The sequence below is a fragment of the Anopheles nili genome, chromosome 2, assembly GCF_943737925.1.
Source record: "Anopheles nili chromosome 2, idAnoNiliSN_F5_01, whole genome shotgun sequence".
Classification (NCBI taxonomy): Eukaryota; Metazoa; Arthropoda; class Insecta; order Diptera; family Culicidae; genus Anopheles; species Anopheles nili.
This window is the reverse complement of record NC_071291.1, coordinates 25,217,479-25,241,342: the sequence shown is the minus strand read 5'-3', so window position 1 is coordinate 25,241,342 and position 23,864 is coordinate 25,217,479. Positions and strand designations below refer to the sequence as shown.

General features: G+C 50.0%; 3 protein-coding genes across 4 annotated transcripts; 2 read left to right on the top strand and 1 right to left on the bottom strand.

Moving 5' to 3' along the window:
* The first annotated feature begins 613 nt into the window (after positions 1 to 613).
* Positions 614 to 13,356, top strand: LOC128731304 (homeobox protein unc-42). 2 transcript variants are annotated; one of them, XM_053824414.1, is made up of 7 exons: positions 614 to 1,043; positions 6,296 to 6,480; positions 6,666 to 6,773; positions 11,828 to 12,004; positions 12,296 to 12,407; positions 12,627 to 12,632; positions 13,250 to 13,356. In XM_053824414.1, the coding sequence occupies exons 1-7, from the start codon at positions 629 to 631 to the stop codon at positions 13,354 to 13,356; spliced, it is 1,110 nt and encodes a 369-aa protein (XP_053680389.1). In that variant the 5' UTR covers positions 614 to 628. The 2 variants fall into 2 exon arrangements, with proteins under 2 accessions (XP_053680389.1, XP_053680388.1); XM_053824413.1 differs by lacking the exon at positions 12,627 to 12,632 and having other exon boundaries at positions 629 to 1,043; positions 12,296 to 12,401.
* A 4,335-nt stretch (positions 13,357 to 17,691) lies between these two features.
* On the bottom strand, positions 17,692 to 21,562 carry LOC128731291 (REST corepressor 3). The gene is made up of 9 exons (XM_053824400.1): positions 21,412 to 21,562; positions 21,189 to 21,242; positions 20,799 to 20,933; positions 20,469 to 20,683; positions 20,204 to 20,368; positions 19,582 to 19,826; positions 18,510 to 18,780; positions 18,247 to 18,414; positions 17,692 to 18,045 (listed from the first exon to the last, which is right to left on the bottom strand). Exons 1-9 carry the CDS (start codon positions 21,560 to 21,562, stop codon positions 17,692 to 17,694), a joined length of 1,758 nt encoding a protein of 585 aa, XP_053680375.1.
* Positions 21,563 to 22,350: 788 nt separating this feature from the next.
* On the top strand, positions 22,351 to 23,574 carry LOC128720406 (uncharacterized). Its single transcript, XM_053814075.1, has 5 exons — positions 22,351 to 22,614; positions 22,681 to 22,796; positions 22,874 to 22,952; positions 23,030 to 23,242; positions 23,306 to 23,574. The coding sequence occupies exons 1-5, from the start codon at positions 22,351 to 22,353 to the stop codon at positions 23,381 to 23,383; spliced, it is 750 nt and encodes a 249-aa protein (XP_053670050.1). The 3' UTR covers positions 23,384 to 23,574.
* The last annotated feature ends 290 nt before the right edge of the window (positions 23,575 to 23,864 follow it).

Sequence of the window (23,864 nt, the reverse complement as noted above, 5' to 3'; positions counted from 1 at the left end):
TGGTGAGAATCGGAAGAAATCGGAACACCGACGGCTGCGTGTGTTAAGTGTAGCTGCCATCACCTGAGGTCCCAAGTGTCAGATATACAGCCTGTAGTGTGGCGTTGTGATAGTGACAGCTTACAAAAACCAACTCCCGTCGACCCCACGAGGTCGCACTGACAACGTCACCTCGCAGTAACGGTTCAGATCAGGTGCCGGCGGAGAACCGCCACACCGTAACGTCAAGCTGTATCTGCCGACGGACTACTGCTGCCTGCCGGTGGTGAATGCCGATCTCGCCGACCCGTCGTCGTCGCTGTCCAACGCCGGCAACACGCGCAGCCCCGACAGCCACGGCCCCACGGTGGAGTTCAAAACCAACTGCGCCGGAACCGGCCCCGTCGGCGGAGTGCTAGGAGGTGTTGGCAGCAGCGTCCCGGGCGTGATCGGAGGTGTCGGTCTTGGTTGCGGAGGCCCAGACGGGGTGACTCCCGGCAGTGGACCACTCGGTCTCAGCCCAACCAGTGCGGCAGCAGCGGCGGCGGCGGCAGCTTCCGATTCGCAGCAGTTCAACATCTTCCCGGCCATCTTCAGCCGGCAGCTGAATTTCAACGCCACCGGCGCATCCTGCGCTCAGTCGAAGCTGATGGATGATCTGCGGCCGAATTTGGTCGGGGGACTGCTGGGGCTTCAGCAGGGCTTGCTGGATGACCACGCGGCTCTCGCACACGGCGGAAACCTGTCCCAGCACAACCCAGGTGGTCAGGAGAGCAAGTTTATGTCACTGCAGGACAACCGGCTGATGGGGATCGGTTCGCACGAGAACCGTCTGCTGGGGTTGGGCTCGCAGGATCATGGTCGAGCTGGAGTTGGTGGCCCGACGGGCGGTGCAAATGGTGACAAGGCGATAGGACAGCAACACCGGAAGTGTAGCAGTACTCCGGAGGATTTCAGCGCCCTGTATGGTGGGTTGGCTGGAACACCGATTAGTGATCATCATCACCATCACACGCCAGCTCATACGCCTCCGAATCGGCTGTCGGACAACGGTTCCGTCTCGGGTAAGCTTCACACGTTTCCAGCGTCCAGTCCTTTCGCCACATTTCGAGGCAGATGCTGGTGTCTTGTTTGGGTGAGCGTGTTTTGACCGTTCGGCACACGCGACCCTTTTGACCGCACGAACCCTTCGATTGGCCGCACGTGCCCTGGATTAGCTGAGCGCACGAGCTCAGCAAACCCGCAGGATAATCCGCCCATTATCCTGTCCATTCGCTAAACGGCGTGCGAATAGCTTTCTAATGGGATTCCGGAGGTCCCGTGGTGATAGGATGTGCTTTTTGTGGTTCTATCTCAACGTCGGCTAATTATCCGCACGGTTGATGGGATGGCGCATGACTCCGCTGGTGCGCTTTTCCGGCAGCTGGTGGAACGATTTTCCGACGGGCCTCACGCTGAGGTGCTTCGAACAAAGTGCCGTCGCGTGGAATTGTACCGTCGGGACTGTGTGCTTTCCGTTGCCGTCGGCAGATGGATCTTAGTAGCCCTGTGACTGATTGTTTGCCAGTGACACAGTGAACATGCTGAGCAACTAAAGTGCTTGCTTTTTGCGTTTATATTCACGAGTTTTCGAACCGAATTGGAGATAATGCTTGGGTTAATAGATAATGGTATTTTCCCAGGAGATTTTCCACAGGATCACAAATTCCCTGTACGCTGACAGTTGAAAAACCCCCTTCGTTTTTTTCCACTGATAAAATCTGCATCATTTTTATCTTGATTCTGCAAAGCGACCAGAAACCCCTGCATGAGTCATTGTGGGCTATTTAAAGGGAGATATTTCAACTCTTTCTATGGGTACAGGACACCTGAAGATACAGAACCTCTTAACAGACATCCAAAAGACGTGGTTTTTACATTTTTCTCCGATTGTATTCAAAATCACGCATAGGACACAGCAAAGCATCTTCTAATGTGCATCCGGAAACACTCAGAGAGGATTTTCCGAGTTTTTGCGTGAACAATCTTACACAACAAACATGTTGCCTTCAGGCAAATGACCCGCTAATGGGCTGATAAGTGAAATTGGCTTTTACTGACCGGTGTGTTGAGCCAACGAACAAACAAATAATGCTTGTATTTTCACGCAAAACCCAACCACGATCCGCTTTCCACGGTGCCTCTGCAAATGCGTAAAGCAAATAAATAAACCCACCGTTGACTTTCACCCCGGGCCGGAAAGGATCCACACACACACACAAACACGCACACGCCACACAGATGTAATCTCGGTACTCTCGCAAACACCTATCGATGGCCCCGTAGGTACTCGAACCAACGCCCGGTCGCTCAAGCATCACAGATGATGACAATAATAGCAGGTTGATCGCGCTCCCGGCAAGGACTCGCCTATGCAAAACGAGACCAGACCGAGGGTCGCGCTAGGATTAGAGCGGCCTCCGAGCGGGTGGATGGAATCGGAAGGAGGTGGCAGGAATCGGGACGCAAACAAATGGCTACATTTCTGGTAAGAGGACACCGGAACAAATGGTACCCCCGTGGTTGAGTCCTCGCAGGGAAAATGCAACACGGCTGCGGTGGTGGTGATTGTCGTCTGGCCGGTCATTAGTATTGAAAAGGTCCCGAAAAAAAGCCTCACACCCTCGGCACATGCACACACACACACGCACACGCACAGCGCTGATTACAAAGCAATTGAGTCCTTCCGCCCGGTCGCAGGGTTCAGGACGCGACAGGACGCATCTCGCACAGCACCCCATCGGGCTCGTTTGTTCTCGTCCCCTTTTTTTTGTCGCACGCGGCTGTCAATCTCCGGGAGGACCCTCTCGTCCGGAGAGGCCCGGAGTGCAGCAAAACCCCTAGCGGAGGGGAATTAGAGAGCAATCAAAAGGTGTTGACATACTTGTCGTAAGCTGCACTTCATTATTGTTGCTTTCTTGCCGGGTGGTGTTCCACCGGCTCCGGGGGCCATATGGTTGGTGTAGAATTAGTGCGCGGTCCCGTGACAGGCTTTTAGAGGATGCGCCCGGTGCTCCTGCGGGCTGTAAATAGGATTTCCGCCTGAAAAGGATGCAGCCCGTGGTTTCGAGCGAGTCGAGTGGCCTCGCAAGGGCAGCTTGATTGGCTTGAATTTTCCTGACCTTTTTCGCGAAAGCCACCGCCAAAGGACTCGGCCGATCGCGGAATCCTGTCGTCTCGGCGGATTAAAACACAACCCAAACGGCCGTGCAACGGACGGAAAGCGGTGCCACGACGGTCGCATCAATTATGGAGATGGGCTAATTAAAGGTAAACGTGGGTGTCATTTAACTAATTAATCGCCTTTTCCTTCCATGCCCCGGGCCAAGTGGCTGGTCCAGAGTGGCCCGACCAGTCGTCCAACCCGACGCAGCGGACCATCGGCGCGTGATTCGCGAAACCAACAACGGTTATTAATGAATTATTTATTTTTGTAAATTATGTTAATGCCCCCGGCGACTCGGCGACCGATACCTTTCGTCCTGGTTGAGCCTGGATGGGCCTGGATGGGCCTGGATGGGCCTGGATGGTGCTCGATTCCGGCTCCTTGACCCCGTGATGGGCACACCTTGCATGTTCTGTGCGAGCTGATTCCGAGCCCAGCCCGAATCGGGCCTAAAGATCCTTGACAGCACCCGGCGCAACCCAACCGAGGCCGTGTCCGATTCCGGGCGTGAAAAGGCAACACCGGTCGAAAACTTTACGTAGTTACGGTTGATAATTTACATTTCATCCGTGGGCCGGCGTGTGACGGCGGCACAATTATGCGCATCTATCATCATTACGTGTCGGAATGACGCGTTGTTGATGGCAGCGTCGGCTTCGGTGGCGGCCATGTCGTGCTGATGCCATCGCTCGATGATGGCGTTGATGGTGCTTTGCTTTTTTTTGTGACCACCAGGGCGAATGCGAATCCTAGCTGGCCAGGATCCTGCCGGCGATCGGTGTTGTGGATCGTGTGCATATCCTTGCACCCTTGGCCAACCAGGCCCACACCGCTCGAATGCGACATTTTTAGCGCCAACCAAAGGCCTGCCCGAGGTCCGCCTGGCCAGCGGAGCAGACATGGCGGAATAATTTATTCATTTCCATCATGGAATTATTCCATTTGCATACTAACAAGGCTGCTCTGTTCCGAGGGCGGTGGCCACCGGGACACCGAAAAGGCCTCTCTCGAAATTCGTCCCGGAAAATCGCCGGAAAAACCCCAAGCACACGGTGGAAAGTCGAACGCCGAACAGCGAATCGTTAAAGGTACCCAGCAGTCAGTTGGCCAACAGCTGCTAATGAGCAAACTGATTTTCGGGCTCCCATGCTGCCAGCTTTCCCGGCTGCGTGAGGTGGAGCTACTGGCAGGCTGGCGGCGACAGGGGAACTTGTTGTTAGATTTTTAGAATGCAACGAGCGAGTGCACGTTTACGCATATGCATGCTGTGGAGGTGGTTTCTGTGGAGAACAAGCACCCATTTAGGAAGGACATTTAATGTCGAGAGCTTTAAACTCACGGATGCAGAAACTCCTTGTCCTTTATCGTAGTAGGCTTACATCACAGAGCACCATTTCGATAAGTTTTCGAAGCCTGCTTTTTGTTTTTGCTGTCATATTTCTGCACTCCTTCGGGCACAAACCTGGATGGGCAACCCTTCAACACGATACATCGACCCTTTCAATCAACACACTCACGCGGCCCTTCAGCACAATAAACCGCGATAAACCGATAAAGCGACCCCTCTGCGAAGGCGATTAGCCACCAGGCCAGTTCACGCTCGATGGCCGCTTAGGCGGTGCTAGCAAAAAAAAAACAATAAGCCGTATCCCTTTGAAGTGAGCCACAGTATTGGTCGCGGTTCGCGTCCTTCGATCGATGGTACTCGGATCTCGGTGGCCAGTCTCGTTTTGGGCAGATTACGGGCCCAGCTCGTTTGTGGTCGTTTTCGTAAAGGATCCATTCGCGGTTTATCATCGACGAAGGTCGCATCTTGCATGGGATTAATTTATGCGTCGCCTTGCATAGAGAGTGAGAGAGAGAGAGAGAGCGCGCGAGAGCTCGATCGGGAAAAGAAAAATCACTGGACTTTGGAACAATGTGTGCGCCCGGGTTGACAACACAACAGGCCACGTCTCGTCTCTTAGCTCGTGTGCTGGTGACTCCCTTTCACGGTGTTTAGGTTTTGGGGTGGGGGTGGACCTCTCATTACTGTGTAATTACCGGCGCTATAATTATCAATTTAATTACAATCAATTTATTAATTAGTATTATTTAAATGGATACCGCCAATTTGTCGGTTCATTATATCGATTTCGTTGCCACACGCCTCGGAGGTCCCTGCGTGCGTGCCAGGTGCGCGTGTGTGTGGGTGTGTGTGTTTGTGTGTGAGAGCGATCGCGGTGAGCTTCACCACTAAACTAAAACGCATCCCACCCACTGTGGATGGGAGGGTGTTGTTTTTCCCACCCCAAACTGGCTCCATCACGCGCTCATGATGGTGGTGGTGCATTATGTTGGTCTCGACGTTTAGCGCTAACAACCACTAGCTAAGTCCACTCCACACGGTCGTTAGGACTCTTCCCCAGCATCCAGTGACCGATAATTACGCATCCTTTTTTTTTCGTTTTCCCCTTTTTTGTTCTTCTTCTATCGGTGGTACTTGCGCTCAAATGCAAATGAGAGTAATCGGAGGTACGTGCACACGATTAAGCGGGAAAGTGACCCCGTTCCGGCGGCAACAATGTGTTGGTGTTGGGAAAGGAACGCACCCTACAATCGGGCTTTACGCCACCAAAACCCACCTAATTGGGCCGGATCGGGTAAAGCATCCCGCAGAAAAGTGAAAATACGTACGAAACCACGACGCAAGGATACGATCGGTTTGCTTTCGAGCACGCGCGGTATCTTATCTCGCTCGATCTCAATCGCAGTGCCACGGATCTCGCACCGTGCATTATTTATCGCCCATATGGTAGCGCTATTATTAATCCATTTCCCAAAAACTAGAAGAACCCTCCCGTCGGCTTCCAGCAGCGATTTGATGCTGACAGGACGCACCCCCGTAGAGCACGCCAACGTGGGCATTTCTGGCGGGGTCGCAATTAGAACGAAAGCACTTGACTCCTTCACCAGTCGAGCGCAATTGCTCGCTTCTCGTGCAAACCATGAACAGGACGAGCCCAATCGGGCAGGACGAGCACATGCTAGATCTGATAATTTCCTCTACAATTTTATCCCACATCTCTCGGTACGCGGTGTTATCTCGACGCCCGGATGGGATCATCGCAGCGGAAGGTGCTTTTAAAAAACTAAAACCCGAACCAAACAGCGGCCCACTCGGTTCGTCGGTCCCGGGCGGTATCTCGTCCCCGGGGAGCGGCATCTCGGCCCTGCCCCAGCACGCTGGCCACACGCCCACCACCGCATCCTGTCCGACGCCGGCACGAAGGCGACACCGAACTACCTTCACTCAGGTGAGCTACAGTAGCCGACGCAACCTTTGCCGTTGGCTGATTTTCAACCCAATCTATTCAGTTCTCTCTCATTTCGGGCGCGCAGCGAGTGTGCTCTCTCTCTCTCACACACACACACACACACTTTCTCTGCCTGTCTGTCTCACACACATTCTCTCTCTTTCTCTCGTTCTCTCCCGTGGCAGGAACAATTAGCAGAATTAGAGGCGGCCTTTGCGAAATCACACTATCCGGATATCTACTGCAGGGAGGAGCTGGCACGGACCACGAAGCTGAACGAGGCCAGGATACAGGTTGGTACCGCGTTTCTGCTGGGGCTCACGCGAACCGGTTCGATTGGCCACCGCCGCTCGCCTTACGCTCCCCACACGGGCACCCCGCAAGGACACACGGGCACACGGGCAGCATTTGGTATGCTAATTGGGGAAAGTGAAAATTGAAATTTTCATTCAAAACCTGCGATCGAAGACGCACATTCCGATGGGGCGGATGGCCGCCGGAGATCGGAATTACGGCGACATCTATTATGCTAATTTACCGCGTCGTTCTACATCGTTCCTTTGCCCTTCCCCTCCACCGCGGGAGAACCGGGAGTCCTTGTTGTGTTGCTTTCTTTTCCCCCCTTTGCGTGTCAGCGTCGGTGTTTTGTTTTTTTTTGCGCTTCAGCACGCAACAGCGCGAGCGGGTTTTGTTTTGCGTAGCATCTTTACCGAGGCCTAGGTGGGAGGGTGATTAATATTCACGATCGGCCTCCTTTTTTGGTGCGGTGTGCGAGGAGGGCTTAGAATATCACCATGACCGGAATTTCGTCCAACCCCTAGAAAGCTGCAGAAAGCGCGAATTCCGAATTCCGCAGCAGTAGCACACGCCATCGAATGTGCGTCGTTTGCGCGTGATGCGCCATCCGTGCGTCCTTTGCGTGGACTTTTCGGGTTGTTTGCCTACGTGTCGATGTGTGCGTGTGTGTATGCGTTGCGAATAGAGGCTCCATTGCCGCGCATGGACGCAGAAATAGGACGACATCGCGCGGATGCCAGGATACGCACGGGGACAATTTTAGCCACGGTGCACGATCGCCTGCAAATGGCGAAATAATACTTATTGATTGCATCAATAATTCAATGAAGACTGCTCGGCAGCAACTGGGCCGGTCGATGCGCACATTTTCGGCACCCACCGATGCGTCGGTCCCTTCAACCAGTCGGTTGGATGCGTCCAAAGAAGAAATAAAAAAAAAGGACGCCCCTTCGACGAAAGGACGAAACCCGTGCGTGCGAACTGCTGGTTGCATCCGTGTGTGTGTCGGTAGGATCGATAGGGGCGTCCTGGGATGTATGCTTCGGGTGGGAAATTCGGAGTTTTTCACCACCCACACCACCAGTCACGTGGGGGAGGGGCCACTTTCTGATGCGCTTGGAATGCGGTTCGTCCTTAGGCGGCTGTCCCGAACAAAGATGAAACCAATTTGGCTGGGCAGCTCTTCATCGTGCGGCTGTGAATTTATTATTATTTGTATCCCTTTCGCCCGTCCGAAGCGCCCTCGTGGAGCATGAAATTGAGCGGCGTAGCGGAAAACACACACACACCGGGTCGAGTGTCCTGCCCATAGCACCGTCCTGGCCACCGTTTGGTGCTGCATTGTTTCGAAGCGGCACAAACGCGTCCTCGCGGGTGCTCGAGCAGGTGAATTCCGTGACGTGGTTCCAACCGGCCAACATGAAAGGATGGCTTTGACGGACTCGTCCCAAGCGGCGAATCGTTTCGTCCTGTTTCGAGGATCCACGCGGACGATCCGAGACCGGTTGCAGTTGAATTCGAAGCTAATCAAAAAGGCTGGGATATGTGCATGTTTTGTTTGTTTTTTTTTTTGTCGTCCAACCCCTCCCCAAAGGAAAAGCTGTTTTCCTGAACGGTTCGAGCGGTCCATCAAAATCGAAGGGCTCCTGGATGTGGCGATTTCCGGGCAAACGGGATGACCCGCGCCCGGTGTCCATCTCGGACGGATTGGCGCGAGTGTCGCATTCGCTTAATGCAATTTTTCGTAAGCATGCCGCTTTTGTCCTGAACGTCCTTTGGACAAACACCTCGCGTCAGGCCGGACACAAAGTGCGATCGATTAAAGGGGGAAGCAAATTCGAACCGACAAGAAATTGAGTTATTATTTCGTGCGCAAGAAACAACACGGCGATGCGGTTTTCCGGGGTTTTCCGTTTTGAAGCGAGCGTTTTGAAGGAGGTGTTTTAAAAACGAACTCCTTTTCGAAGCCCCCGGTGGAATTGACCAGCGACCGTCCGTAAATAAGCCCTAGCGCTTGGATCTTGTGCCGGCCATCTGGCCCAAAGACAAAATGAGCCAGGAATGGGGAAAATGCGGCACGTAAAGCGAAAACTCCTTCGCCTCGTTTTGCTACACGAACCGTACGCGTGAGTACGGTGGCTTTAAGGTTAGACTTACGCCAACGTTTCTCGCGTCTTCGAGATCCTTTGGAAGGCTGGAGGACGAAAACACTTCTTCCGGGCGGTCGCGTTCGTCGTCCTGACTGACGTCCTGGCATCCTCCCTGGCAGTCGCCCGTCCCTCTGGCGAAAGAAAACCGTCGAAGCTCGGTCGGTCGAAAGACAGTGCCGAAGAAAATTACCTACTCCCAGCGCTAGGAGCCGCGGGAACGAGCCAGGGAGAGCGGGAAAGGATGAGGGAAGATTGAGAGAGAGAGAGAGAGAGAGAGAGCAAAGTGAGGAGGAGGGTGCACGCGGCATTCCCGTTTGCTGTTAGTGTGTAATCTACAACATCAAATGGATCCTTAATTCGATTACTCCGCCTTCTTGGAAATTCCTCCATTACGGATTCCCCTCGCTGCCACAATTCCGTTTCCGAGCCGTTCCCTTTCCCCCCCCCCCCCCCCGCGCTACCACCTACACACCCCCCCCGGGTTTCAGTTTCGTCAGCGTGGACGGCAAAACCCTAGGCTAAACCGAAAAGGGCGCCCAAAGCCATGAAGACGGCGCATCCCCGCACCGTGCATCCGTGCGTCCGCCTCCCTTCGAGGACACTTTTCCGAGCCCACCCACCACGGCGTGTAGTTTATTTACGAGTTCAATTTCGACTCTAGCGGGAAGCCTCGCTCATTTCCCCTCCGCTTTTGCCGGTAGGGACGGTTTTCCCTTCGCTCGGGGCGGGTTTTTCCCCCTCTTCACGGACGCACGGAAGCCCACACAAATCCAGCACACCGACACCGGGGGTGGCTTGTGTGGTTGAGGAAGTGTGTATGTGTGTGTGTGTGTGGGTGTGGGTGTGTGTGTGTCGGGTGAAAGGAAAATGGCGGAACTAACCTGGAGGCGGGTTTTGCAAACGCGAGGCCCCGAAGAGCTCGAGCAGATCGGAAAACCGTGCCATGCCGTGCCGGTCCGAAGGATGGGAAATTGCAAACTGAATGGGCACATGGGGGGGGGGTAGGGTGAGGTGGGGAGCGCAAGAGGAAGGGGCTGATTTCTTCTCACCCCTCGCAACATCCCCCCTCCCCCCGCACGCGCGTGTGTGTGTGTGCGTGAGCCCATCTTCAATCGGGTGCGCGCGCGAGAACGAAGCGGCCCCTTTTCTTGGGACGACGCTTTCGGAAGACGCTAAAAGGCAAAGCCTGCAAAACTTCGCTCCCTTCGTGTCAGTCAGGGTGGTGGGCGCACAGGAAGAGAAGGAGTCGGAGGAGAGCGCGGACTAAGGGCGTAATGGAATGGTGCGGGCTTGGCAGGCCGATGATTTCGAATAGCGGTATACACATTTAATTTAAATAGAAGACGGCGTCCCACGCCCACGCCCTGAGGCGGAACCGCGAAGATCCGATCGACGGGCGTCGTGCGGGGGAGGCTGGCTGGCTGGTGGGCAGGAAGGGCTGGAAGGGCGTGCAAAAATGAAGGAAACCCAGGGAACCCCGTTAACTTAACCGGGCCGGGGAGAGACGCAGCTGATGTCGGTTGGTCGGTAGGCAAATGGAATGGAACGGTAGGCGACCGACGGCGAACGATGGAAATAAATAGCAACAGCCAAACGAAAAAAAAAAGCGTAACCAACAACAACAGCAAGCACGGAAAAGGACCAACGGAAAAGAAGCCAACAAATAAATGAAATAAGGATAACGTCACCAACGGCGAAAGCAACCACCAGCGCATCTCGTCCTTGGCCGGATCGTTTTCGCCATCGTACATCGTCGGTTGGGACCAGGGACGACTTCGACATCGTTACTGGAAGTCATCCTCCCACCCACACCCACCCAAAGCACCCTGCGTCTTCATCTGACATCCCGCCGGCGTGTCTGCGACGTCTTGAGCCCTTGAGAAGACGGTCCCAACCGTCGCGCACACTCGCACACAAGTTTCCCAATATTAACTCGTTCAAAGCCCCTGTTTCCACCCACCGTTCGGGTTTTCGGCCACCCTTACTCCGGGTGTGGGGTCGGTTGATGAGAAAAAGTTGCCATTTGCTGTTGCTTGCGCCACGGCGTTTGGGACCAAACTTTGCTCCATTACTTTCGCCCGATCCTTGCGCGTACGGCTGTGAATTGCTTTTCGGGGATCCTAGAGGAAGGGGGACGGGGAGGGGGGGGGGGGGCAGAGCGGGAAGTTCCCTGCTCATCTTCCATCGACTGGCTCGTCCGAGGGGATGTTTTTCTTTTTGCTCTGCTCGTGTCGCTTCTGTTTTTTTTTCTTACCCTTATTTGAGGGAAATGCGCCCAAATGGCGGCAAGCGAAATCAAACAACGACCGACGGGGTTGATGGCGATTGGTTGGGTGTCGCGAGAGACAGAGAGAGAGAGAGTGAGTGAGTGAGCGCGAGAGAGAGAGAACGATATGTCCTCACAAACACATGCTTAGTCACGTGCACGCGGCACCCCGACAAGGGATGAAGGGTCGCAACCCTCGTTTTCACCATCGCGCGGAGTCGCAAATGTGCGCCTTCGAGGACACGTTGCCACACTCACACACACACACACACACACACACACACACACGCACGCATACAGTGAACGCAGGATATGGCCGCCATTTTCGAACAACGCGCATCGTGCTGTTTCGAGCGACTAAGGTTGAGCAGGCTTTGCGTTCTGTGCGGTGAACTGAACACGGAAACCGCACTTCCGAAGGACATCTCCACAAGGAGCTGCACCGCGTAAACAAACCCCGGCCATCCGGACCGATAGCAAAACTGTGCAGGATACGTGGATGAGTTTTCGCAACGGCCGTGTGGCAGCTGACGAGCGCGCGAAACGCATCCCAGCTCCAATGGCCAATAACTATGCTAATGTACCATCCATTTGCCAACCGACAATTTTTCTCTTTTGCTGCCCTTTTCCACAGGTTTGGTTTCAGAATCGAAGGGCGAAGTACCGCAAGCAGGAGAAACAGCTCCAGAAGGCGCTCGCACCGTCGGTCATACCGTCCTGCAATGGCATGATGCGCAACATCCAGGGCTACAGCGTTTCGCGAGGTTATCAACCGTATCCACACCCAAATTCAATCAACCGGTATCCCCAGGTACGGACAGCACGTAGAAGAAGAAGAAGAAGAAGAAGAAAAAGACGAGCAGAGCGAAAAATGGAAGCCCCCAGGGAAATAACACACGAACACACGAGTGCTCGCACCCACGGCATGCTTCGATTTTTCCCAATCGCCTCCCAATCATGGCGGCCGGGAAAAATGTGCACATGTGTGTACGCGTGGGGGGCTAACCTCTGGGGCTGTGTTGCGGGCTGCGTATTGATCTGTGTGTTTTTGCTGTCTTCTTTTCTTCCTCGGTGTCACGGTGCGGTTGCTTCACCTTCGCAGGACCTGTTCCAGATGGGCGCCTCCTCCTATCCGGGCATGACGCAGCCGTTCTCGATGACGCACGGTTCCAACATGGGCGCCGTTGGCGTTCGCCAGGACTCGATGGGTAAGTGTGATGATGCGCCAGGTGCCCGTCCATTTCCTTCTCTCCGGCCGGAAAACGCGTGTCACGGGCAGGCACCAAACGGGGCGGATATGGGAAACTGCTGGCACATCGCTGCGTAATCTGCCAACGCGCGGAAATAGTAGGTCCCTTTGCGGGGTTCCAACCGGGGTTGGTCCCTTTTGGCACCTTCCGAGCCAAGCAGGCGCTGGATACAGGCAGCCGGAGCGCACGGCCTGCTTCGACGTGCCAACATAAATAAATAAATGCCTTCACCGTGCGGAAAAGGGCTGCATCTTGGGAGGAAATTTGCTATTTTCACCTTGGGCGCCTTCGGTTTTGCGCGAAGCCAACCAACGTGTGGCCGACCCGGTGCCACGGTGCACGACTTCCGGAACAAAAGCGAGCCTGCTCTGGCGCAGGGTTGAGGGGACGGTCCGGACAGGACGAGCGAGGGCGGTGGCCCTTGACGTTGGGCACGTCTTTGGAAAATTTGTCATTTCCGCCGGGCGGTAATGATCAATAATGCTGCTTTTCCAGCGTGTGCCGCCTTTTGCGACGCGCACGGCGTCTCGAAGACGACACACCCGTGGTGCGGAAAGGTGAACAAGAAATACACCCACACACACATACACAAGGACGCTCACAACGCGCGTGCATTTTCATCCTCACATTCGTTACAGCGGCACTGCTGCGGTGATTGATAACGATTTTATGTCACACTTAGCATAACTTCTACTTTTTGTTTGTTCTCACTCTCTCTCTCTTTGTCTCTCTCACTTACACGCCATTCTTCTTTTTTTATGTTTGAATTTCTCTCTTTCTCTCTCTCTCTCACTTCCGCCCCGCAGGCATGACGGCCGAGGACGAATGGTACAACAAAAGCTTATCGGCGCTGCGAATGAACAGCTCGCACCATCCGAATCTGTCCGCACCGATGCTGCAATACCAGACATAATTAATGTAGATCAAATGAATACAAAATAGACGCACTCGAACCCGCGCCCTTCACCCTACCATCGGCTGGAACCGCCAGGATGCACTGGCACGAACGGAAACAGGATGCAGCACGGAACGGGAGCCGTAACCGGAAGGCGTGTGTAGCTCCACCACAGTTTCGCTTTAAACGGGCGGAAAAAAACACCGACAGAGAGATGGGACGGGAGAGGGAGGGAGGGGGGGTGGAAGAGAGTAAAATATGGCCGGCCCGGTTTTTCCGTCATGGTGGCGATTGTATTTTTAGGACCACCGCCCGAACTGGGATGTGCACTTTTGTGTTGTATTGTTATCGATGATTTTTCACCACGACCTCCTTCTTCCCTTTCGCCAGTTTCGGCGCTTCGTCCCCCCCCCCTCCCCCCTACATCCCTCCCAGTATACCAGGACAATGGCAAGGATCGCGGGGAAATGTGTGCCGAGGTCTCCGAAAACCGTTTAGCATCCAGCGGCCGGTCGGAAAATGCTAATTGATTTAATTTATTGCACGCAACGCTGAACCCTAAGCGGAACCGTGGGCTGCGAGGGAAGCCGGATGCAAGGGACATGGTACCATTTCCGGCCACGCACGCGTGTATCCTTCCACAGGCTGTACAGAGCCACCGGTGCGGTGTAGCGTTGGGAAAGTTCGTCGAAAATCCTGCACCTTTCAGTCGCCGTGAGCTGAGAAGCGAAAGAAAACCCCTTTTCCTCCTTCCGGGAAAAAGAGGACAAAGTTGGCACGCATGGAGGGCGTGGGTTCGCGAGTTCGCTTGCATTGCAAATAATCCGGTATCCGTTCAGCATTAGTCATTAAACTTCCTCCTCTCACCCGGCCTCGAGGTGGGTGGCCGTTTTCGTAACGTAAGCAAATGATTCGTAAAACAAATGAGACACATCACGCGATACTCGGAGGCCAGATCGATCGGATCAACCACCAAACCATAAGCCTACTTTTCGCCACCACCGGGCACACCAGCCGGTGGAAGGTCGACAACAAATTGGAGCTAGGATTTAACGTATTTAAACAGCCGTAAAGGAAAGCAAGCAGCACTCAGAAGGAAGAAAAAAAAACGCATAGCTAAATTACGTTTATTTACCACCAAACCCAATCATGTGGATAGATATTGCAGCCACAGCACGCACGCACACAAGGACGCTCGTTCGTCCGGTTGCCGTGCAGGTGTGCCAGTGCGGAGCCAGGACCTTCGTCCTGCACCATCCCGGGTTTCGCTGGGTACACGCACTGCACTTGTACATAGAACGATTCGAGTAATAAGGACTACCTAAGAACGCAACACTATGAAAACAGGGCTGCTATAACACCGTTGCACCGGTTAGAGAATAAAACAGTGCGCAATAGATCGAGGGAGTGGGAATGGAAAAAAAATGGAAATGGAAAAAAAAATCGCACCATAAGTGAGAGGGTAAGAAGACAGTGTGCGGGAGGGTGCAAATCAGAAAGCGTTTGAATTTTATGTAGATGTAAATATGATAAGATACAGTAAAATTAATACAACCGTCAAGTGTCGTTGTGTTTCTTTCTTGTTCGAACACCGCGAGAGCGGCCACCGAAAGCAGGATTCACGTTCTGCCCTCGTCCTAGTTGATATATCAACCCCACCACACAAAACTCACTCAATCAAAAATGTTCGCCATTTTTAGTTCGGTTATTTTTTTGTTTATTATCGATATCTTTTTGCTGTAATTCGTTTCATCTCGTTCGCTTATTTAAATATTAATCGCTAGCAGTAGTAATCGGATGAAACGTTATAAAATCGTAAACCCTGTCTCACCACTTTCAACGCTCTAGCCAGACTTTGTTCTTGACCTTTCGCACGGATCAGGGGTCAGCAAACTCGTTCAACAACAGGCCAGATTGTTGATGCCTTCCGAGGCTAGTGAACCAGACCAGACATCGCCACGTTGTTCATTTTTTGCGAGGTGTTGAATAGCAGCAAGCTGCATATTACTACCATCGGAAAATTGAAATACAGATTTGTACTAATAAATAATAATAGGATTTTTTGAAGTATGATCAATTTCTCTGCATTTTAATAGCACTACTCACGATAGAATATTTCTTAAATAATCTAGAACAGGCGGGCCTGCTTTATCCTTAGAGCTAGAGATTGCCAACCCCTGGCTTATATGGTCAGTGCAGCAGTTACGAACAAATACAAAACGTATCTATGGATCGCACTGTGTATATTATATCGTCGGTCAATAAATTTTCGGTCTAGTTATGAAATAGAAATAGCCAAAAATTGGTATGAATAATGAGACAGACCAAACACTTATTGACCCACTTGATACACACAAACGCTCCTCGCATCTCACGAACTCTGTTTTGGGTTTTATGGAATCCTTTTGATAATTAAATAAATAAGTCCGCTCAACAATTTTTCGAAGAAACTGAACGTTAAGGTATCGTTAACGAGGGCTCTCACCATGCATCTATCGTAAGTTGCCTGAAGTATTTATGACGACGATAGCCTTCGGCGGCCACAGTTCAGCTCAGGCATGATGATCAAAAGAGTAACAAGAGTATTTAATTCTTGACGACTGATTCTTTGATTGTATGAATGTGTGTGGAGATCGCTAAAATGGGTCGCGTACCGGAACACACGTGTGCCTTTTCTTTATCGATGTGGCATAACAACCCTGCTCTAAGCCTGGGATCAGAAGATTCGTTCTGTATTAGCGTTATCTTTATTTAAAGTTATTATTAAATATGCTACACAATCGATGCGAAAAGGTCGTATCTCTAAACATATTAATGTAAACCTCAATAGTACATTAAAATAAACGATCACTAGTCTTAAAAAGGCGTACAAGCATTACTACACTTGATCCAGCATCACCACTTTCAAATGATACATACTATCATCACTTCTTGATGCTTTCAAATTTAAACCTCCTAGTTTCCAACCCTATTCCACCAATGTTATGCACCAAAACAGACACGTATGTTGATGAGAATAGTGATACAAAAAAAACCGACATGTCGAACAACATACATCCGACGCCGGTATCCATCGGCAATAGTATGTAAATGCGAAGAGAAACCGTTTCCAATGGACAGGGGACGGACATCTGGAGGCGCTAGACGCGTTCCAGACTTTCAATATTGCTGTTTTTTGCAAAATTTTGGTGGAACCGGGCAGGAAACGATCACTATTGTAATTAAAATACAGCTCAGAAACACTAGAAACTTGCGTGTGCAATTATAATGTCGGACGTGACCGTTTCAGAAATGCACGTACCTGCTGCATGTGTGTATAACAGTGAATCCTTGGTGATAGGTGGTGGCCCTATCGCTCGTAAGAAAGATAGAAAGAAAGAAAGCGACCAAAGATAACCTCACATTCATCTTATCATATAATTTAACGGTTTGGGTAGGATGCATGCTTAATGTTATGATAAGAAATTGCTTTTATTCTACCTAAGAGCTTTATAGCTGCCTTAATATGCAGCATAACCACTTGCTTTCTCTCTTTCTAGGTCTCTTTTCTGTTTAAATGTCTGCTTTGTTTAGTTTCCTAAGTTGCTTCTACCGTCTTACGTCTTTGCATTCAACACATTCTTTCTTACAAGCTATGATACTATCATTTTTACTCCTAATAATCTCCCTCTCCCCCCCCCCCCCCCCCCCCGCGATATATCCTGGACACAGGGCGTGATTATAGGGATTTTGGGGAGCGTACTTGCGTACGGATGAATTTGCGTTTGTGTAACTGCGTCTGGGCGAGTCCATTCGACGGGTCGTATCTAGGCTCCAACAGGCAGGAGCCTCTATTGAATGATGACGGCACTGGCCGGATCTGCACCGTTGCCTTTAATGCTAGCCGTGATAGTCACTTCATCTACGTCCATTGACAAACTGCTGTCAAGAGTGATCGCATTCGACAGAGAGGTAGCCATGGCATGTTCGGTCTGCATGTTCATTGAAGTGTCGTCATCGATCATGCTGGCACTGTTGCTGTTGATGACCAGGTCGGTTGGATCCTTCGATTTTCCATTCGAAGTAGCAGTCACCCTGTTGTTGTCGTCATCGACCAGATCAATCTGAAAGGGGATCAGCCACGATCGCCACCAGGCGGTGTTTCACTCGAGTCTTTTGCTTTGTTTCGATAAATATAAATACTTCGCCCACTAGATCGTCTCAACGTAAGACCAAGAGAGAATGCAATGGCGAGAGATAGCGTGACAGAGGGCGATCAATATTTACAACTCCTTCCCATTCCACCACTCTCTTTACGATAATCCATAACATTCGCTCTCACACACAGGCCAAGGAAAATCGCACGGTGTTACTTCACTTGACTTCCATTACTTCTTCGATGTCTGCCGGGGACTGAGAAGCGTCTTGCTTGTTCTTATCGACTGTACGATCGCTCTTGTGGGACGGATCGACCGGTTCAACGTCGCCGACGGTGGTGGTATCCGCTGTCGACTGCGCCACCACTTCCGCCGGCGGTTTCGCATGTTCCGGCGTTTCTTTCGCACACGCCGAACCATTGCTTGAGCCCGTCGCTTGCTCTTGGGTTTGCTTTGAGTTGACAGCTTCAAATTCCTTCAGTACGGCGTCCAGATTAAACCGGCGCCGATAATTCATAAAAAAGGTGCGCACTTGCGTTTCAGTTTTTGAACCGAGCGTATCGGCAATAGCCTGTGAATGCGCAGAGAACCGTGCGATTTCATTTCGTTCGCAAACACGAAAAAGAAAGAAAGAAAAGAAAACAAATCAGATACGTCACGGACAGGCGAATCCTGTGGTGTTTGTTGCGTCGAGTAACAAACGTCCACCACATTATTCCGCAAGGATCTGCGCTGTTGTTTTGTGGTAGGTGGGAAGAAGGTAAATCATTACCTGAAAGTCTCGCCCATACATGCGCACGCCTTGCACAGCTAGCATCAATTCCTCGTTGTTCCAACGGGAGTTCAAACGGACAGAGCCCACTTCCGGCGGCTTCAGCACCTCCAGTACATCCTCATTCTTGCGCTTAAGCCCACTAGCCCTTTGCTTGTTGTACTGTATCTGAGATAGAACAAGGAAGCACACGGAAATGATCGAACAGTGATGCAGAAGGCTAGCGTCATACCGTGGCGGTACCATTCGTTCGTATAGCTTACTTGGCTCAATAGCGAAACGATTTCCCGGTCCATGCTGGCCAGCAGATCATCATTCGGGTTTCCCTTTCTAGAACCGCCACCACCGCTGACGACGCCACCATCGTCGTTTTGGGCAGTACTGGCAAGCTTCACGATGTCGTCGTGGTTAATGTACATGCCCTTAGGTGGTCGGCGCTTGTGACTATCGCCACTTTTGCCCAGTATGTTCGAGCCCCGAGTACGCTTGTTCATAAAGGAGGGCCCGGTCGTAGGGCGCAGCACACCAGTGCGTCTAGTGAAGGCATCAGATAGCAGATAGCGGAGATATGGTTTTTGTTTTTGTTAGAAAAATAAAGAACACAGAAAAATCCGATTACTGGCACCATCGAGCAAGGACCGCATTCAAAGCGGTTAACCGAAGATTAGAAAGAAATGTTCGTACACAAACGCCACCTTGCTGTACAATATTGCATCCAATAATAGCAACAACTACAAATTATTCTTCCATCACCTCAGGCGATGGTAAGGTGTAACAATCACGAAAAAAAAAAACAAAATATCATAGCAGCTTAATACTCTTATTCGGCGTTGCCGTAAAGAAATAATTTTACATCCATTCGAGACATACTAACTTATACTCGCATGTTGTAATTTTGTAAGCCGTATAATCTATCAGATAGGTATGATTGCAAAAATGCTACAGTTACTAGGATTTTTCTTTGCCTAAAAGCACATACTATGTGGATTTGTATGCGAATGTATGTGAGTGTTTTTTACATGTTGCATATTCTACAAATAAAGGTGCGTTTTTATACAGCTATCGCATAGCGATCGATTTTCCGGGTGCATTACACGCATGTGAAAAATAACTATAACTATAACAGAATAACATCACAGATCACTTCTGCGTAGTATAATATACAAAAGTTAAAAAAAATCTTCTCAACCACGCACACATACATTTATGCACGGAAGCCAACAAAATCTATTGGATGAATGAGGTCTTTGCAAAGCGACGTCCATGTACGAAAGGATTTTAGGGAAGAAACAAAATGTGACAGAAGAAAAATGCTTTCCAGTAAGCTAACAGTACCTCCAATGATGGTGGCAGCTGCCACAGAGCTTCCCATGCGATGAGGCGTGCACTTCGCTGCACGTCACCCCGCAACCGGTGCAATTGAGCGACCCCTCGGCGGCGGCCCCACCACCGGAACTGCCATTGCTTTCGTTCTCGGCGTCATTGTTTCTGTTACTATTCAACGGCCCACTATTCGGCACGCTCGTATTACTATTTCCCGTGTTGCTAGTGTTCGATCCGGCTGCGCTGTTCGGTGGAGACTAGTGGCATTTCCGGCCAACGCACGTATGTAACCGTACACATGCGAGATTCAGGTACGGTTCGTTTTCGGAAGGGCCCCCGCACGTGTGTAGGACGTATGGATGGATAGATAGAAGAACATAGAAAGCGAAACTCGATTTTAATTTTCCGCATCCTGATCTGCCAACGATCGTACAGAAGTTCGAGGAATATGATCGCAGACTTTTTTGCCTTCTTTTTCCCAACGCCATGCTCTGAGAACCATCTCTCTTTCTCGCGCTATCGTTTTTTTTTCTCTCATTTCTTAGTATCGATCTTTTCAGCGACACATGCTTATGCGCATGTTGCTGATATTAATGTTTGTCCAATAAAGCTTGCTTCCCAATATAACACTTACCTTGTCCTCTCCGTCCGATTCCTCGTTGCTACCGTGGTCGCTACCGTTCTCCGAGCTGTCGTTCTTTTTCATTTTCTCCTGCCGATCCATCACGCTGGTTCTGCTGCGCGTCTTTTTCCATGAGTAGTAGAATTTCACTAAGCTTGCAATCGATTTGTCGGGAAGCTATTGTCAGGCAGACGGCAAAAGGACAGTTGAAAATCGACATATTTAGCACGCTGGCTACCGCGAATTGTTTCTCGTTAGGAAAGACATATATCCTTACCATCTGGCGGATACGATGAAAGCTCTTCCCATGGAATTGGAACGCCTGTTCGAACAGCACTCGATCCTCGGCTGTCCATTCGTCGGGGAATGGCGTGAAGTTAGCTAGATCTAGTACTGCCCGCTCTAGGTCGTGCTTGTGCCAGAACAGCATTCCAAGCGCTTGTTCCCCATTGTAACCGTACTTTTCCTTTGCGACCGTGATGTATTCTTCCACTGTTGTGTAGAACGGATTGAAAGGAATCAGAGGGACGTGCGTGAAAAAAGTGAAGTATGGTTGATTTGCGAAAGCAAGCAAAACAAACAACAGAAATAAACTTTTTACACCTACATTTATTATCGGGAATTTCCTTCGTCGGAGACCACACCAGCAAGGCTCGGTCGTTCATTTGCTCAGGTTTGCGATCGATCGGAGCTACAAGTTCCGGACAGACAGCTTGGTAGTCACGGCCAACACGTATTTTCTCTACAGCACCAAGAGATGAGAAAAACGAAAAAAAATGCCACAAAAGTCAGTTGAGAAGCAGAAAATGATTCGAAAAGTCAGATGAGGGGTTACGGGAAATTAAAAATTCTCTCCTGTTACGACACGCAGAAGCCATGCACTGTTCGGAATCGAAGAAAACCACTCGACGCGAACCTCAGTAATACGAATCCTGCGTATCGCGCCGTTACCCCTCATCCAAACCGTGTGACCTCTAGCCGCAGCCGTGAATCTAACCTTCGTATTCGCTCTTGGTCTTTGTTGCCTTTGAAGTGTTGCCGTTTTTCCGAGCTGTCGAGAGATAGAAAAAAATATAAATATAATGCAAACGCGCCGTCGTCGTAATTCGGGAGGATCGTCACACACTATACTGATGACAAATTTAACCAGTGGGAGAGTGATTGAATGTAATGTGATGGGTAGCACGAGGCGCAACCCGATGACAATCGTCGTTACTCACAGTTTTCATCGTCCGAGCTGGAATCGGTCGCCCCACCGCCACCGGAAGTGGTGGTGACCGGGCCGGATCCAGTGTGACCGTTAGGGCTCGGTCCGCGCGATCGCCTGCCGTTTCGCACACCGCCTTCCGTCGTCCTTTCCGCTAATACCATCTTCGTTCGCTTCGAATCCAACGCGATGTGCCCGTTTAACCCGAACCTTCTGTTCCTTGTCTCTGACGGGTTTTCGCCTGAGGATGTATCACTCCACTGCAATACCACCGATTACCGCAGCGGAACAATTTTCCGTCCAACCAAAATCTCTTGCTTTTCACGATAGTCAGTTAGCGAGAGGATATCAAACAAACGAGACCAACAACAGTATAATATACGGCTAGAAACGGCTTGCAGTGCTACCTAGGTGCACTTTTCATTCGACCGTACGCGTCGACAAAACTGACTTTCTTGAAGGCAGTGTTGCCAAGCTGCACTTGTAAGATGCATTGCAGTTGGCGCATCGGATAATAATGATTTACCTACGCCACCTACCTTTTTCTTCAAAAACAACCACGATTTCACGGATCCGAATTACTTTACAAAATAATCCTTCATCTTTCGATACATATTGTAAGTATCAAATATCGAGAAACACCAGTCTCCAACTCGCGTTCAAGATAGGCGATGTTTTTAGTATGTACTAAAAAGCATGAGCAAAGCGATCATTTTGTAGAGCATTTACAGATTATGTACTGTACATGAATGCAAGCATCCTTAAATGAGATCCACGAATCAAAGCATATAGAACGGAATTATAGAACAAGAAGCCAACATCCTGAGCGATACAACCGTCAAATCGCATTTAAATGAGACAGCCTGCAAACAGCATTGGTGCAACCTGGTCTGCTGTACAAACTTTGAACGAAAAGATGCAAGTCGCACTCTGCTCGCAAATTCCAAAGAAAATGTGTAAATATTTAGCTGTTGTTTTCTTTTGTCTGTTCAACTTCTCCTTTGCAAATGAATGCAAACGAATTAGTGATTGTTCCTGCGAATACAACGATGGCACCGGAGTCAGTCTAAAGCTCGTCATCGATTTGGGAGACCAGCCGTTGTGGGCCAACGAAACGAATGGGAATGTTTACTACTTTAATCCCTGTAAGGATATCAACTGGACGGACAAATATTTGCCCAACATCAAAAAGAATGAATGTGAAAAAGGATACACGGTATGGAGCTTAAATATTTCTACAACTGGATATCTTTGAGTCCTATATTATGTTGTTTATTTACAGCTCTGTAAATACGATGCACACAAATTAGAGTTAATACAGCTGGGAGATCTGCAAGAAACACAGTTCTCTACCGGGCAAGGCCTTTATCTAAACTACAACGTCAAGTCGAATAAAAGGTAAAAATAACTTTCAAGTAGTACTTCTTAGAAGGCTTCCATCATTAGTCATCTCCATTTATGATTATCAATTTCAGGACAACATACGTGAAATTAGTTTGTACAAGCGATAAGAAGACTTACTTTTTTTTCGAATCCTCCTCAAATGATGTGACGGTAAGATGCATGTGTGTTGTGAGCAAGTCTTCAGAATTTAAAAATAATAATCTTTTATCATTTGTGCTTCCTATCAGCATCTGTTGCTGTTTTCACCTTACGCATGTCCGATTGTACTCGAAGATTACAGTAAACCCAGCACTGGGACTGTTCTCGTGATAATGTTCTTTGTAGGCCTCCTGTCCTACTTTGCAATCGGGATAACAGTGAACGCTTTTTACCTGGGTGCAAGAGGTATGGAAATGGTCCCGCACTTGGACTTCTGGCGAGATCTTCCCAACCTTGTTAGGGTAAGTCTGAGAGGACACGTGTTATTTAGATGCTTTAATCAATATATTATTTTTTCTTCTCAGGAAGGAGCTCAATTCTTACGAAACGGCTGCAAGGTCACGAATCAAGCTCCCGACCCTGATTCGTATGATGCCATATGAGTTCATTATTTAGCTTTTTTCATATGCTTTATTCGAATTCGACTGAGCCCTATTTTTTCTTTTGTTACAAACTGTGCTAACAAACCATAGACAGCGTGATGAATTATGAGTAAATGAGTGATGTATGATAAAAAAAGAAATGAAGACAACTGCCTTTGTTTAAACCAGCTAAAATGTTTAATAAAAGTATAGGTTCATTATTACGTAAAGCTAAGAAATCTTATTATTTCTTGCATCTTATTATGTTTTTGCATTCATTTGCAAGTTAAACAGACAAGAGAAAACAACAGCTAAATATTTACATATTTTCTTCGGGATTTACAATCAGAGTGCGACTTGCATCTTTTCGTTCAAAGTTTGTATAGCAGACCAGGTTGCACCAATGCTGTATGCAGGCTGTCTCATTTAAATGCGATTTGACGGTTGTATCGCTCAGGATGTTGGCTTCTTGTTCTATAATTCCGTTCTATATGCTTTGATT